The following is a 15,102-nucleotide window of genomic DNA, read 5'->3' on the forward strand; positions in this document are numbered from 1 at the left end:
TTATTTTTATTTATTTATTTATTTTGAGACGGAGTCTCACTCTGTCACCCAGGCTGGAGTGCAGTGGCGTGATCTCGGCTCATTGCAGGCTCCGCCTCCCAGGTTCATGCCGTTCTCCTGCCTCAGCCTCCTCTCCTCCCGAGTAGCTGGGATTACAGGCGCCCACCACAATGCCTGGCTAATTTTTTGTATTTTTGGTAGTGACGGGGTTTCACCATGTTACCCATGATGGTCTTGATCTCCTGACCTCATGATCCACCCGCCTCGGCCTCCCAAAGTGCTGGGATTACAGGCGTGAGCCACTGTGCCTGGCATATTTTTATTTATTTTTCTTTTCTTTTTGTGGGTTTTTTTTTTTTTTTTTTTGAAATGGAGTTTCGCTCTTGTTGCCCAGGCTGAAGTGCAATGGCATGATCTCGGCTTACTGCAACCTCCGCCTCCCAGGTTCAAGCAATTCCCCTGCCTCAGCCTCCTGAGTATCTGGGATTACAGGCATGCACCACCACGCCCGGCTAATTAGGTATTTTTAGTAGAGACGGGGTTTCTCCATGTTGGTCAGGCTAGTCTCAAACTCCCAACCTCAGGTGATCTGCCCACCTTGGCCTCCCAAAGTGCTGGGATTACAGGCGTGAGCCACTGCTCCTGGTCTATTTATTTATTTTTCTTTTCCCATGTACTCTTCCTGGAAAGGTTTTGTAGCAATTTGGATTTTTGGATTAAGGATGCTCAACCTATGGTACATTTTCATTGATAGTGAAACAGTTCTAAGTGCATTGTTACTTGCCCAAGGTTATTGTAGTTGTTCAAATCTATGGAAGATAGAGTCCAGCTACAATACAAGTTTCCAGTGGGATACAGACAGAACATGACTTGAGAGATTGATAGGATTGGGAACAATCTCTGGAAGCCTTTCTTGGTGCCAGATCCATAGCCAGTTTTCTCTTCTTGGGCAGGAGCTGCCGTTATACTGTTCTGGGGGGTTGCGGTTTTTCTGGGACAACAAGTTTGACCATGCAATGGTGGCTTTCCTGGACTGTGTGCAGCAGTTCAAAGAAGAGGTTGAGAAAGGCGAGACACGTTTTTGTCTTCCCTACAGGTCAGTATAGCGCAATGCTGAGTGAACTTGTATAGGACCAAATTGAACAGAATTGAAGCAGCAGTAATAATGGAGGCAAAACAGTATAAATGGTGGGAAAGCAAAAAAATGGCACAGAATCACATGACATTGATGGGCAGAGACTGACCCAGTACTACAAGCAGGACAGAATGTGACCACCTAGTCCTTGGAGTAGAAGAATGTTGCCTTAGATGGTTTGGGGGGTTTTCTTGGCATAGAGCTCAAGCCTCCTCTCCAGTTTCAAGAAGGTTTTTCCCTGAAGCCCTTGGAAATACACAGGAATGCTTCTTTTGATTTTTCTAGGATCCCATTGATGGATGGAAACTCTAGTTTTTACCTAGAGTAAGGCTGCTTCTATCACCCCAAAACAAAGCATTTCTTTTCTTCTGCCTCCTTTCTCCCCCGCCAAGTTCAGGGATGCCTAGGAAAACAGCAAGAAGTACTGTAACCCTCACTCACCCCTACTCCAGGCTTCTCTTCTCTTTGGGTGTGTGTCCTGTCCCTGTACTCTGCAATGACAATGAGGCTCTTGTGACAGTCTTCTTGATTTTTGGCTTTCAAGCAAATCCAAAATACACTATCATTCCTCACCAAGTGTTCTTTAATAGATAAAATGACGTGAATGGTCCCATGATCAAGTCCCTGCCCCGAACTGACTTAACTCAGATCTCAGTTACTAATGAGTTTTGCTCTGTCCATCTGCAGGATGGATGTGGAGAAAGGCAAGATTGAAGACACAGGAGGCAGCGGCGGCTCCTATTCCATCAAAACCCAGTTTAACTCTGAGGAGCAGTGGACAAAAGCTCTCAAGTTCATGCTGACGAATCTTAAGTGGGGTCTTGCTTGGGTGTCCTCACAATTTTATAACAAATGACTTTTTTCCTTAGGGGGAGGTTTGCCTTAAAGGCTTTTAATTTTGTTTTGTTTGCAAACATGTTTTAAATTAAATTCGGGTAATATTAAACAGTACATGTTTACAATACCAAAAAAGAAAAAATCCACAAAAGCCACTTTATTTTAAAATATCATGTGACAGATACTTTCCAGAGCTACAACATGCCATCTATAGTTGCCAGCCCTGGTCACAGTTTTGATTCTTAACCCCATGGACTCCTTTCCCTTTCTTCTCTGAAAAAAACTAATTTAAATTTGCTTTTCTTTTTTTTAACTGAGTTGAATTGAGATTGATGTGTTTTCACTGGATTTTTATCTCTCTCAACTTCCTGCACTTAACAATATGAAATAGAAACTTTTGTCTTTACTGAGATGAGGATATGTTTGAGATGCACAGTTGGATAATGTGGGAAAATGACATCTAAGCTTTACCTGGTCACCATGTGATGTGATCAGATGCTTGAAATTTAACACTTTTCACTTGGTTCTTATACTGAATGCCGACTCTGCTCTGTGTTAGAGATATGAAATGGTGTTTGATACTGTTGGAGACATTATGGAGAGATTTAATTATTTGTAATAAAAGATTTGCTGCAGTCTGAAAACTGCCCAGGGGTGCACTGTTGGGTTTTTCTTTAAAATAGAGTACTTTGTATTCTGGGAGAATCAAGTTCTAATGAATGCAGGTATGTGGAAATTCTGTTGAAACTTCTTTAGAGTTAGTTTTAGTTTTAAAAAAAGACTCTAGTAAAAATAGATAGCTGTTGAGGAAGCCTTGTTTGTGTAGATCTGAATAATGGAACAGAGATGTTAAACTAATTTTAAGGGGAAATAAAGGCTACCTCCTTGATGCTTAGTCAAGGTCACCCAGATAGTCTGTATTTGAGCCCCTGATTAATACTGATCTCAATGCCTGATGTTCCTCTTAATGAAATTAAGCTAAAAGTATAAATACCTTGTTAAACAAAAATGAAACAACTAATCTGTCTCCACCTAGCTTTTTAACATTTTCAGGCTGATATGACAAAAAGGGCATGCTCGTCCACCTTAACTCTCTCTGATAAAGGAAAAATAAGCATGAAATTGGCATACAAAATACAGTTCAAAAGAGACTTGGAATTTTTGTACCCTTAGTATGAAAGTAAACAGAGGGAGGCATGAGTGCAGTGACGGATGGCTGTTTATATTTGGTGGATTCAGCCTCCCTCATGTGTTAGAGGAAGCAACAGTCTTCAGAGCTCTGGCTGCCAGGTGGGGAGGAATAGACTGCTGTCTCTCCGGAGTGTTGGCTCCCACTCCGTGAGTCAGGATTGCATAAGAGAACTCAGCAATGCTTGCCAAGGCAATACCAGTGATGCTCTGCAAATGCCCCACAACCTTCAGAAATAGAGACAGATTTCTTATTACTAAAAAATCTCAACACATTTTAGTGCACAAACACACACATTACTTGGGATGTTCTCTCAAGGCAATTGTAAATTCATTTTTCAGAAATCCAGATTCCAGTGTTTGCCAATGGCCAAATTATATTAGGATACCTTTGCCCTGATAATGTTAGCATGGAAACTTTCTGGTAGACATTTCCCTCTGCTGGAGATAAGTTTTGTGAAATATAAGAACGATATTTGGGCCTTGACATTTTCATTATTTGAGAAGATATAATTGTTGGACTTTGTTTTATTTTGAAACAGGGTCTCACTCTGTTGCCCAGGCTGCAATGCAGTGGTGTGATTTTTGGCTCACTGCAGCCTCCACCTCCTGGGCTTAAGTGATCCTCCCACTTCAGCCTCTGGAGTAGCTGGGACTACAGGCGCAAGCCACTATGTCCAGCTACTTTTGTTTATTTTTTGTAGAAATGAGGTCTCACTGTGTTGCCCAGGCTTGTCTCCAACTCCTGGGCTCAAGCAATCCTCCTCCCTTGGCCTCCCAAAATGCTGGAGTTACAGGCGTGAGCAACCCTGCCTGGCCTTTGTTGTTGTTGTTGTTGTTGTTTTGTTTGTTTGTTTGTTTGAGACAGGGTTTCACTCTGTCGCCCAGGCTAGAGTACAGTGGCGCAATCATGGCTCACTGCAGCCTCCAACTCCTGAGCTCAAGTGATCCTCCCATCTCAGCCAAGTAGTCCACATAGTTGTGGGACTGCAGACATGCACCACCATGCCCGGCTAATTTTTTTTTTTTTTTTTTTTTTTTTTTTTTTAATGAGATGGGGTCTCACTCTGTCTCCCAGGTTGGAGTGCAGTGGTGAAATCTTGGCTCACTGCAACCTCTACCTCCCAGGCTCAAGGGATCCTTCTACCTTGGCCTCCTGGGTAGCTGGGACCACAGGCATGTGCCACCACACCCAGCTAATTTTTTAAAATTTTTGGTAGAGACAGGGTTTTTCCATGTTGCCCAGGCTGGTCTCCAACTCCTGAGCTCAGGCAGTCCACCCACCTCGGCCTCCTAAAGTGCTGGGATTACAGGTGTGAGCCACTGCGCCCAGCCATGACTAATTTTTAATTTTTGTAGAGACAAGGTCTTGCTGTGTTGACCAGGCTGGTCTTGAACTCCTGGGCTCAAACAGTTCTCCTGCCTTGGCCTCCCAAAATCCTGGGATTACAAGCATGAGCCACCGTGCCCAGCCTGGAGTTTAACATAATAGCAGGTTATTGTTATAAAGGGAAATGAACAAGCCGAACTTGGGCCTCCATTTCCAGTTTTATAAAAGGAAAACAAGGAAACATTTCAGCCCTATCCTAGATTTTTCCCTCTCAAATCTTGCACACCCATCCTAATCCTGGGTCTTGGCACTTCTGTAGGTTGTCCTCTGTTTTCCTTTAACTGATGGGTGAAATGCTTTCTGTTAAATAAATTCTCACCATGCTGGTCCTGCTCAGTGGTGCATACCTGGCTCCAACACTCATGGTTTTGGATGAAAGCACTTGCTGCAATGATTCCTACTGCCAACAGCATGAAGTCTTCCTTCACTGAAGTAAACTTTTCCCTGAGTGATTAAAACCACATTAATTTTAAAGCTAGAATGGAACTTGATCTTCCAAATCATAGGGTCATGGAACTTCAACTATGAATTATTTGTGTCGATCATCTTGGATTTTTTAGACATGGAAGGAAATGGTCAAGTAATAGCTCATTGACCTGCTCTCCCATTCTCCCCCAACTTAACTGGGATTAACATGAGCCTTATGTCTTGAATGGTTTATAGGCCTTTTTTAGTTGTATCTGTTTCCCTAACAATTGTAACTGTGAGGCTTTTAACCAGTCTGACTTTACAGTAATCAAACACTTTTGTCCAAGTTGCAACCCTGTGACTGTTTTTTTTTTTTCTTTTTTCTTTTTCTGAGACGGAGTCTCGCTCTGTTGCCCAGGCTGGAGTGCAGTGGCGCCATCTCAGCTCACTGCAAGCTCCGCCTCCTGGGTTCACGCCATTCTCCTGCCTCAGCCTCCCAAGTAGCTGGGACTACAGGTGCCCGCCACCACGCCTGGCTAATTTTTTGTATTTTTAGTGGAAACGTGGTTTCACGCTGTTAGCCAGGATGGTCTCGATCTCCTGACCTCGTGATCTGCCCGCCTCAGCCTCCTGAAGTGCTGGTATTACAGGCATGAGCCACCGCGCCGGCGACTGTTTTTTTTTTCTAAATGACTGACCAAAGCAGTCCAGTAACCTTGAGTTTTATGCAGCTATAAAGGAAAAACTAGGAAAGGAAATATATTAATTAAAGTAATTTAAATTTAAAAGTAAAAGCCTTTAGGGTTTTCCTGACCAGGCTCAGTCACCTGCATCCAAACAACATATTGGAACTAATGAGAACCAGGTAGCCTGAGTAGGTTATCTGGGACTGGATGCCATGCTAGGCTAATTCCATTCCCCAAGTTCTTGTGGTCTGTCTCCCCTTCCCTGTTCCTGGAAGGAGCCTACCCTATAGGAGTTGTCTTACCCTTGCAGCTGACTGGGAGTGGAGTTCTCAATTGAAGCCCTCAACAGGCTCTCATATATGGGTTCATGCAGAAGATAGACCAGGTCGAGCAGTGTCAGGCAGGTTGCATGCAGCCTCATGGCTGGAACCAAACAGCCATTGTATCCTAGATGGAGTATGGGAATGATAGGGAGAATTTATGATCATGTCTTCTCTGATCATAACCACAGTTGTGACATAAAGCTGTTGAGGTGCTAATGTGCTTCCTGGTTGCTATGTTCTACTACAAGAAACCTGTTTAGCTGGAGATCAGTTTTAAAGGACAAAGGTAGAGGTAGAGAAACCTCCATCTGTAGTATACATACAATTAGCATGTAGTTGTCCCTCTCTTATCTTATGCCTCTCTATAAAGTCACCTCTTTGATCCTGCAATGAGAGTGCCTAGTGAGTCCAAACAGAAGCCATTTGCTAAGACCTCTGAGCTTTCCCTGACAAGTGCCGGAGGGAACACCTGTTTCAGTCATCCAGAGACACCATCAAGCTTCCTACTGTTCCTCATTGGCAGGTTCTGCCCACTGTTCCCAAACCCCTGTGCACATTTTTTTTTTTTTTTGAGAAGGATTCCGCTCTGTTGCTCAGGCTGGAGTGCAGTGGCATGATCTCGGCTCACTGCAACCTACACCTTCCAGGTTCAAGCAATTCTTGTGCCTCAGCCTCCCAAGTAGCTGGGATTACAGGCGCCCACCACCACACCCAGCTAATTTTTGTATTTTTAGTAGAGATGGGGTCTCACTATGTTGCCCAGGCTGGTCTTGAACTCCTGGCCTCAAGTGATCCACCTACCTCAGCCTCCCAAAGTGCTGGGATTACAGGCATGAGCCATGCCCCCCCATGCACATTTTGTATTGCCTTCTATGGAAGTCTCCAACCCATATTCCCTAACACAGTAAGATACCTAAAACCTCTAGGAGCGTCTCCACATATGCCAGGGGAGTGGGCAGATTAATTTGGAAGTTCAAGGACTTCAAAACATCAAGCTCTGATTCCAGCAGTTCTTCTTTAGTGTGTAGATAGCCTAGAGCCTGGAGGAAATTCAAGACTGTAATGTTGCTGATTATCTGAGCAAAGAAAAGAGAGGGAAAGAAGAATGTTAGGATAAAGTTCATACGTCTTGACAGAGTGCACAAAGCCCTTCATAATCCAGCCTATTCCTTCATCTTCAGTCTTGTCTCTTGGTAATTCCCCCTCACACTCTGCTTGTCATTCCAAATTGCTTACAGTTCCCAAACCCACCATGCTGTCCCTCTCCAAGCCACTACACAGGCTGTTTTCTATACCTGGATCTCCCTTCCTTTCCTCCCTAATTCCTCTCCCTCTTCTCTTAGGATCCTCCCATCTCCCACCCACCCCATTTCAAGAAGTCATTTTCTCTAAATACACTTCCTTGACTCTCCAAGGCTGATGAGGTACATTTATAGCCCTCTGTATTTACATTAATCAGAGCTTTTTTTTCCACACTATTTGTATGTGTCTTTTCCCATTACATAATAGGTTCCTTGTGAGCACAGACAATATTTGTACTGTTGTAGCCATGGCACCTGGTGCAGCATCTAGCCATAGAATAAACTCAGTAAGTATTTGTTGAATGAATGATATTTTACTGTATAGGCATTGGGTAGTGATGTGGAAACATTTTTTTTCCCTTATAAATGTAATAGTTTGCTTCTACTGTTGATAGGTATGCTGGCAATTCAGGCACCTTATGTAAACTGCCCTTGAGTCCAAGGGGGGAGGAAAGGTGACCAGTATGAATGATGGCATCTGTCCCAATTATACTTTGGGAACAGAACTTCAGGCTATTTAATAACTGCCTCTGTGTGAGTGAGAGGGGGAGAAAGAGCGTGTGTGTGTGCGTGTGTGTGTAGAAGGTATGCTTAGGAAGCATAATTACACTCTGGAATTTCCATGAGTTGTATCACCTAACCTAGGAGTAGGTTTCTTACAGCTACCTTGTTTTTTTTGTTGTTGGTTTTTTTGAGACAGAGTCGCTCTGTCGCCCAGGCTGGAGTACAATGGCACGACCTCAGCTCACTGCAACCTCCGCCTCCCAGGTTCAAGCAATTCTCCTGCCTCAGCCTCCTGAGGAGCTGGAATTACAGGTGTGCGCCACCACACCTGGCTAATTTTTGTATTTTTAGTAGAGACAGGGTTTTACCATGTTGGCAAGGCTGGTCTTGAACTCCTGACCTCAGGTGATCCACTTGCCTCGGCCTCCCAAAGTGCTGGGATTACAGGCATGAGCCACCGCGCCCGGCCGTTGTTTTTACTTTGTAATTTATTTATTTTCTTCTTGTCACTGACTTGAAGCTCATCACAGCCCCCCTTTGTATAAAAGCTGGTTTCTTCCTAACACTCAGGTGCCCATGAGCAACCCCAGCTCCTTACTTTGTTTCGGAAGGAAAGTTTGCTGGCCAGCTGAACACATGACACAAGACGGAGAGTAAACTTGTTGACAAGCTGCTGTTTCAGAGCCCTCCAATTCTGAGACTCCCTCTTATTATCTCTTGGCTGGATTGTGGCTTGCCTGCAGATGTTCTCTGCCTGTTTTACCATAAACCTGTAGGGAAGGGAGGGAGAGTAAACAATCCTCACTCACACAAACTAAAGGGAGTTTAACTTGCTGGTTAAGAAATTTACATTTGAGGCTGAGCATGGTGGCTCACACCTGTAATCCCAGCACTTTGGGAGGCCGAGGCAGGCAGATGACTTGAGCCCAGGAGTTCAAGACCACCCTGGGCAACATGGCAAAAGCCCGTCTCTAAAAAAAAAAAATAGCCAAGTGCGAAGTGTGGAGGCACATGCTTGTAGTCCCAGCTACTCAGGAAGCTGAGGTGGGAGGATCACTTGAGCCCAGGAGGTCAAGGCTGCAGTGAGCCGAGATCCCACCAGGCACTCCAGCCTAGGTGACAGAGCAAGACCCTGTCTCAAAACAACAATAACAACAAAGAAATTTATATTTGCAAGTTAGAGAGGGTGTAAAACCAGGTCTCAGGGTAAGGGGCAACTACTCATACTTTCTTAAAGATGTAGGTACATTAGCCACTCTGAGAGGTGCCGTTCGAAAGGCATTATGCCAGGGCTTTACCTTTCTAGGATTTCTACAGCCTGGTAGCTCACAGATTTCTCCAGACACCATTGTTCAGACAGGAGAAAAACAAACTCTGCCAAAAGAGGAAAAAAGAGCCTAATTCACAAGATGCAACCAAAACCACTCTGTGAACTCTTGGCATTGTGTAAAAGCCATGATGGGGCCAAGGGAAGAGGGTCAGGAGGTGAGAAAGATGAGACTAAAACAACCAAAGCTGAGCTTAGTTTCTTTTGCTGCCAATAGGCAGATCAGAGGCATGTAAAGGAGGCTGACTGAGTGCCAAAGACAAGGGCTTACCAAGCCCCCTCAGTGACCCTTGAGCCTTCCTGTGGGTCTCAGCTGATAAAAGGCTTGGCCAGTTACACACAAACATACCAGCTGGTCTATGTGACCTCTACACCATGCTGGGAATCCCCAGCTTCAAGGAAGATTCTTGGATGGATAAAAACCCTAACCCCTATATTCTGTTTTCTGTGGAATGTTGGCAGGAAAAGAAAGATCCCTCCTGGAGCTTTGATATTCTTTATGACACTGTTTGTTTAGTAACCACCCTCTGGAGAACTCCCATTGCTTTACAAACACAAGTCACCTTACAGCTGGACACCATCTCTCCACCACCAGTTTGCTGGGTAAATCTGTGGTGGCTGAGCCTCTCCCCAGGAGCAAGTGTGTTACTGTGAAGTGGCTTGTTTTGAAGAAACATCCCCTAAATTGGAGAACATAGCCCAATTTAGGGGGAGGGAGTCATTGGGAAGGTGGGAAGGGTGAGATACCTTGGCAAGATTTTAGCCTGCCTCTGTTTCTCTTTGAAAGAACAGCTCCAGATAGAATTATATTTATCTTGCAATATCATTAGAGGGTGGAAACAAGGGTAAATGTCAGTTCTCAACAAAGAAAGCTCCTACAGACTGAAGACCTTTTAGCATTGATCCGTAGAGAATTACACATTTAGTCAAATAATCATATGTCTTCAGAGAAAACTTAACTTTCTTAGAAAATTTAGTCAAGCTTACACAAGTAACAATCTACTCAACACACATTACACATAGATAGATGTACAAAACCTCATCGTTACAGAGGCTACAGTTTGGCTAGCAATGTCCAATGCAGGACAGAATTAGTTTAAGCAATTCAGCAAAATACCCTAGAACATATAATTGTGTCTCTTATTAGTCATTTAATTTGCTGGACTTTAGGCTTTATTTCTTAGTTTTGTTCTTTGTGTATATGTGCAGTTGTTAAGTTTTGGTTTGGTTTTGCTCTGAATTATCTGAGCATTTGTTTCTGTTTTCCATTTTAATTTGCCAAAAAAACTGAGCTTGGATTAGGTGGAATGGATGAGGGTTACACCTTTCCCTTGCTATTGGCCCCACCTCCTCGATAACAAGCATACTCAGATCTGCTATTAACTAAAAGACCCTCCCCTTTTAACCTCTCTCTTTCCCATCACTGTTGAATTTTTTTTAAATAAATAAATAAATAATAAATAGACGGGATCGTCCTATGTTGCCCAGGCTGGTCTCAAACTCCTGGGCTCAAGCAATCCTCCCATCTCAGCCTCGCTGTTGAATTACTTGAAAGCCTGGCTTACACACCCACTGCTTCCACTTCATCGTTCACTTCCTAATTTTCTATCTGTTGGCTTCTACATTTCCTAACTTGCTGAAATGATTCTCAGAGGACAGTAAATATGTCCAAATTGTTAAATATCATGGCTTTTTGCAATCTTTAGTTCTGTTGATATCCCTAAAGCATCTGAAACTTCTGACCATCATCCTTTTCAAAGTCTCCTCTTGGCTGCCAAAAGTCCCTTGGTTCTGTTCCTATCTCCTCCTTTTATTTCCTTCACAAGTCTTCTTACTCCAATTCCCTGAACACAAAGTGTTTTCCCAAGGAACTGTCCTTGACCTGCTTTTCTTTTCTCCTTCTAGGAGCTTATCCTCTGCCACAGTTTCAACAATATCATTGTGAAGATAACTTGAAAACCTTGATCTCCATTTCTGACCTCTCTTCTAACCTACTCTTTGAATAGTCTACAAGAACACTTCTTTTAGATGTTCTGCAAACACCTTAAACTCCGCAGATCCAAAACTAAAGCTATTATACACACACACACACACACACACACATATATATATATTTTATATATATATATATATATTTTTTTTTTTTGAGACAAGGTCTCACTCTGTTACCCAGGCTGGAATGCAATGGCGTGATCTTGGCTCACTGCAACCTCTGCCTCCCGGGTTCCAGCCATTCTCCTGCCTCAGCCTCCCAAGTAGCTGGGATTACAGGTGCCTGCCACCATGCCTGGCTAATTTTTGTATTTTTAGTAGAGATGGGGTTTCACCATGTTGGCCAGGCTCCAAAGCCATTATTATCTTTCCCAAACAAAAGTCACTTTTCCTCCTGCTTTATTTGTGTAGTGTGTCTGTGTTTTTTTTTTTTTTTTTTTTGGGAGACAGAGTCTTGCTCTGTGGCCTAGGCTGGAGCACAGTGGCACAATCTTGGCTCACCGCAACCTCCGCCTCCCAGGTTCAAGCCATTCCCCTGCCTCGGCCTCCCGAGTAGCTGGGACTACAGGTGCCTGCCACCATGCCCAGCTAATTTTTGTATTTTTAATAGAGACAGGGTTTCACTATGTTGGCCAGGCTGGTCTCGAACCCCTGACCTCGTGATCCACCCGCCTCAGCCTCTCAAAGTGTTGGGAATACAGGCGTGAGCCACCGTGCCCGGCCGTGTCTGTGTGTTTCTTTTAATGACCACTATACTTCCAGTCTTCCAGGCTCAACCGTTTAGCATAGTCACGTTTTCCTCCTTCACTTCCTAAATTTATCCACAGCAGAACCCTAGACTTTGCCTCTAGAATGTTTTTAATCCACCCTCCCTTGTTATTCCCTCTGCCCTATCATCTAGCCTACTGACATTGACTCTACCTGTCTGCCTACATCCCATCTCCCTCTGGTTTAATCCATCCTTTACCTCCTTTACATCACTGCCAAAATAATGTTTACTAAGGCAGGGTTACCTTCATATCCCTTATTTTAAAACCTTCACTCCCTTATTTAAAAACCTTCAATGTCTTCTTGGTTTCCTACCAAACCAAGGATAAACTCTTCCCCTTGGCATTCAAACTTCCACATGGAATGTCTCCAAACTACCTTTCCAGTATTAATTTCAACTATTCCTCCACATGCACTGGCCAACATGGACTACACTGTACCCACATGCACCCTAAGCACCCCATTTCCATAGCTTTACTCATGCTACCTCTTTTTGGTAGAAACACTGTCTCCTTCCTCCCCCTTCACCAACCCAATGTCCTCCTTCCTTCAAGGTCTGCCTGAAATGTCCCGATGCCTGGGCCATCCCCTGAATTCTTCCTATTACCCCATCGCTCCTCTCAACCCCCATAAACGCTTGTTTTATTTCTCTCTGACGTCTCTTATCTAACCATAGTACCTAGTCATTGCATATTTGTTCTAATATCTCCCCCAAATTGCACATGGTTTGAAGGCAAGACCTCTATCTCTATTTCATCTTTCTTTTCTCCCCCCCGCCTTTTTTTTTTTTTTAGACAGAGTCTCGCTCTGTCACCCGTCACCCAGGCTGGAGTGTAGTGGCGCCATCTCAGCTCACTGCAAGCTCCGCCTCCCGGGTTCACGCCATTCTCCTCCCTCAGCCTCCGGAGTAGCTGGGACTACAGGCGCCCCCACCACACCCGGCTTTTTTTTGTATTTTTAGTAGAGACGGGGTTTCACCATGTTAGTCAGGATGGTCTCGATCTCCTGACCTCGTGATCTGCCCGCCTCAGCCTCCCAAAGTGCTGGGATTACAGGCGTGAGCCACCGCGCCCGGCCTTTTTTTTTTTTTTTTTTTTTTTTTTTTTTTTTTTTGAGACGGAGTTTCATTCTTGTCGTCTAGGCTGAAGTGCAATGGCACGATTTCGGCTCACTGCAACTTCCGTCTCCTGGGTTCAAACAGTTCTCCTGTCTCAGCCTCCCGAGTAGCTGGGATTAGAGGTGCGCGCCACCAGTCCTGGCTAATTTTTGTATTTTTAGTAGAGACAGGATTTCACCATGTTGGTCAGGCTGGTCTCGAACTCCTGACCTCAGGTGATCCTCCCACCTCAGCCTCCCAAAGTGCTGGGATTACAGGTGTAAGCCACCATGCCTGGCCCTCTATTTCATCTTTCTAGCCAAGCGGTGCCACTCAAGTATTCCATACATGTCGAAGAAATCAAGGGGAGGGCACTGTTGTGTCTTGTCCATCACTATATCCCCAGCACCCCACAGGGAGGTGTTAGCAAACATTCTCTGAATGAATAAAATCAACGGAATCTCAAGGTCGGTGCCTGAAAGACACAAGCCCCAGTCTCCCAAGAACCCAGCTCCCCGGCCCTGCAGCCGCACCCACGATCTGGGGCTCCCTGAAGCGGCCCAGCTGCCCCGAAGCCTCCCTCACTGCTTGCTCATTCTGCTGGGCCAAGTGAAGCAGGGCGTCTTCGATCGTCTCTGTGGCGACAACTCCAAACTGAAAGTCAACGAGGGAGGCCGATCTTGGCCTCATGGGTCCGTCCATATTCACGAGCCTCTTGGGGCACCTGGACGGGTTCACTGGATCCACATACCGACCCCCTTAGCTCCTCTCCCGTCTTCTGCCACACCCTGGATTCCTCGTCCCCTTCCAATGAGTGTGTCGTCGCCTCAAGTCTGAGGAAAACCCAATTACCACCACAGCCTCGAACCCTCCACAGCTTTTTCCCGCCCCAACGGCCACGGACTCCTCAGCCAATCAGAAAGCACGTCCGCTTCTCACCTCCCGCGTCCATCCCCTGTGCCCGGGAACCGCGGCTCTGCCCCGCAAAGGGCACGCGGACTACAACTCCCAGAGTCCACTGCAGCGGCCAAGGGCTACTGTTCCCAGCGAGCCCCGCGCGGCGGCACCGCGAAGGGAGGAGTGGCAACATGGCGTCTTCGGGAGCTGGTGACCCTCCGGATTCTAAGCGTGGAGAGGCCCCGTTCGCTCAGCGTATCGACCCGACTCGGGAGAAGCTGACACCCGAGCAGCTGCATTCCATGCGGCAGGCGGAGCTTGCCCAGTGGCAGAAGGTCCTACCACGGCGGCGAACCCGGAACATCGTGACCGGCCTAGGCATCGGGGCCCTGGTGTTGGCTATTTGTATCCGTCCGTGTTGTAGACTCAAGGGGACCGCATGTAGGGGCAGGGGAACAGAGTGTGCAAGAGGGCTGAACCACCCGTTTAATTTTGGGGTAAAATGGGTAGTACTTTCCTTTGTTATTCCTAAGGTACTCTTTTAATTTGATTTATTAATAATAACGGAATTGGGGTTCAGGGTTTAGAAACAGCAGCGGCGGGAAGCCGGAATCACTGATTTGGGAGAGTAACAAGAGTGGTAGAGCAAATCTAGGAAAGGGGAATGTGCATATTCTGTGTGGTTTCCTGAACCTACCTCCCCAGATGGTTACACCTTCTACTCGATTTCCCAGGAGCGTTTCCTAGATGAGCTAGAAGACGAGGCCAAAGCTGCCCGAGCCCGAGCTCTGGCAAGGGCGTCAGGGTCCTAATCTGGATGGGTATTGATCATGTCCAGCCTGCTGGAGCCCCTTCACATGGTGGATGATGCCCCATGACCCTGTAGAAATTGAATCCTGCTCACAACATTGTTGGCCTTCTTACTAACCTTGGACCGTGATTGAGCCCAAGAAACCAGGGACTTACGCATTTGGCCAATGTCAAAAGAACAGAACTTTGCCCACTGCACACTTGCTGTGTACAATGACTGAGCCCTTTCTTGTAGTTTGTTTCCTTGTTTGAGAGGTGTGCATGCGACCGTGGCTTTTCCCAAAGTTTCTGACTTTGTGGTTTACCCCCTTCACCTTCCAGGGACGCAATTGTTACGAGGTTAGACGTGGCAGCTCTGTGCAGTGTTTGAGCCTACAGTGGGATACATAGGGTCAAATTGAGAATAATAAACTGAGTCATTCTCCTGGAGTCAAGTGAGT

General features: G+C 45.5%; 3 protein-coding genes across 14 annotated transcripts in view; 2 read left to right on the forward strand and 1 right to left on the reverse strand.

The window, feature by feature from the left end:
* Nucleotides 1-2,619, forward strand: part of BECN1 (beclin 1) — a 23,278-nt gene extending 20,659 nt beyond the window's left edge. For 6 of the 8 annotated variants that reach the window (XM_063599026.1, XM_063599025.1, XM_063599027.1 and 3 more), the window contains 2 exons: nucleotides 954-1,096; nucleotides 1,823-2,619. In XM_063599026.1, the coding sequence (XP_063455096.1) occupies nucleotides 954-1,096; nucleotides 1,823-1,991 (312 nt within the window). In that variant the 3' untranslated portion in view covers nucleotides 1,992-2,619. Of the gene's footprint in view, nucleotides 1-394; nucleotides 521-953; nucleotides 1,097-1,822 lie in introns of those variants that run through there. The other 2 variants (XM_055101917.2, XM_063599028.1) reach the window with 1 other exon arrangement.
* CNTD1 (cyclin N-terminal domain containing 1) lies at nucleotides 521-14,045 on the reverse strand. Of its 5 annotated transcripts, none has more exons than XM_003813917.6 (7): nucleotides 13,489-13,914; nucleotides 9,071-9,146; nucleotides 8,371-8,542; nucleotides 6,881-7,043; nucleotides 5,947-6,091; nucleotides 4,898-4,994; nucleotides 521-3,388 (listed from the first exon to the last, which is right to left on the reverse strand). In XM_003813917.6, the coding sequence occupies exons 1-7, from the start codon at nucleotides 13,655-13,657 to the stop codon at nucleotides 3,218-3,220; spliced, it is 993 nt and encodes a 330-aa protein (XP_003813965.1). In that variant the 5' UTR covers nucleotides 13,658-13,914; the 3' UTR covers nucleotides 521-3,217. The 5 variants fall into 5 exon arrangements, with proteins under 5 accessions (XP_003813965.1, XP_008964753.2, XP_054957893.1 ...); XM_008966505.3 differs by having other exon boundaries at nucleotides 2,070-3,388; nucleotides 13,895-14,045; XM_055101918.1 differs by having other exon boundaries at nucleotides 2,070-3,388; nucleotides 4,870-4,994; nucleotides 13,895-14,045.
* Nucleotides 14,044-15,091, forward strand: LOC100970874 (cytochrome c oxidase assembly factor 3 homolog, mitochondrial). The gene is made up of 2 exons (XM_003813908.5): nucleotides 14,044-14,257; nucleotides 14,558-15,091. Exons 1-2 carry the CDS (start codon nucleotides 14,044-14,046, stop codon nucleotides 14,662-14,664), a joined length of 321 nt encoding a protein of 106 aa, XP_003813956.3. The 3' UTR covers nucleotides 14,665-15,091.
* The last annotated feature ends 11 nt before the right edge of the window (nucleotides 15,092-15,102 follow it).

Source organism: Pan paniscus, chromosome 19 (assembly GCF_029289425.2).
Source record: "Pan paniscus chromosome 19, NHGRI_mPanPan1-v2.0_pri, whole genome shotgun sequence".
NCBI classification, from domain to species: domain Eukaryota; kingdom Metazoa; phylum Chordata; class Mammalia; order Primates; family Hominidae; genus Pan; species Pan paniscus.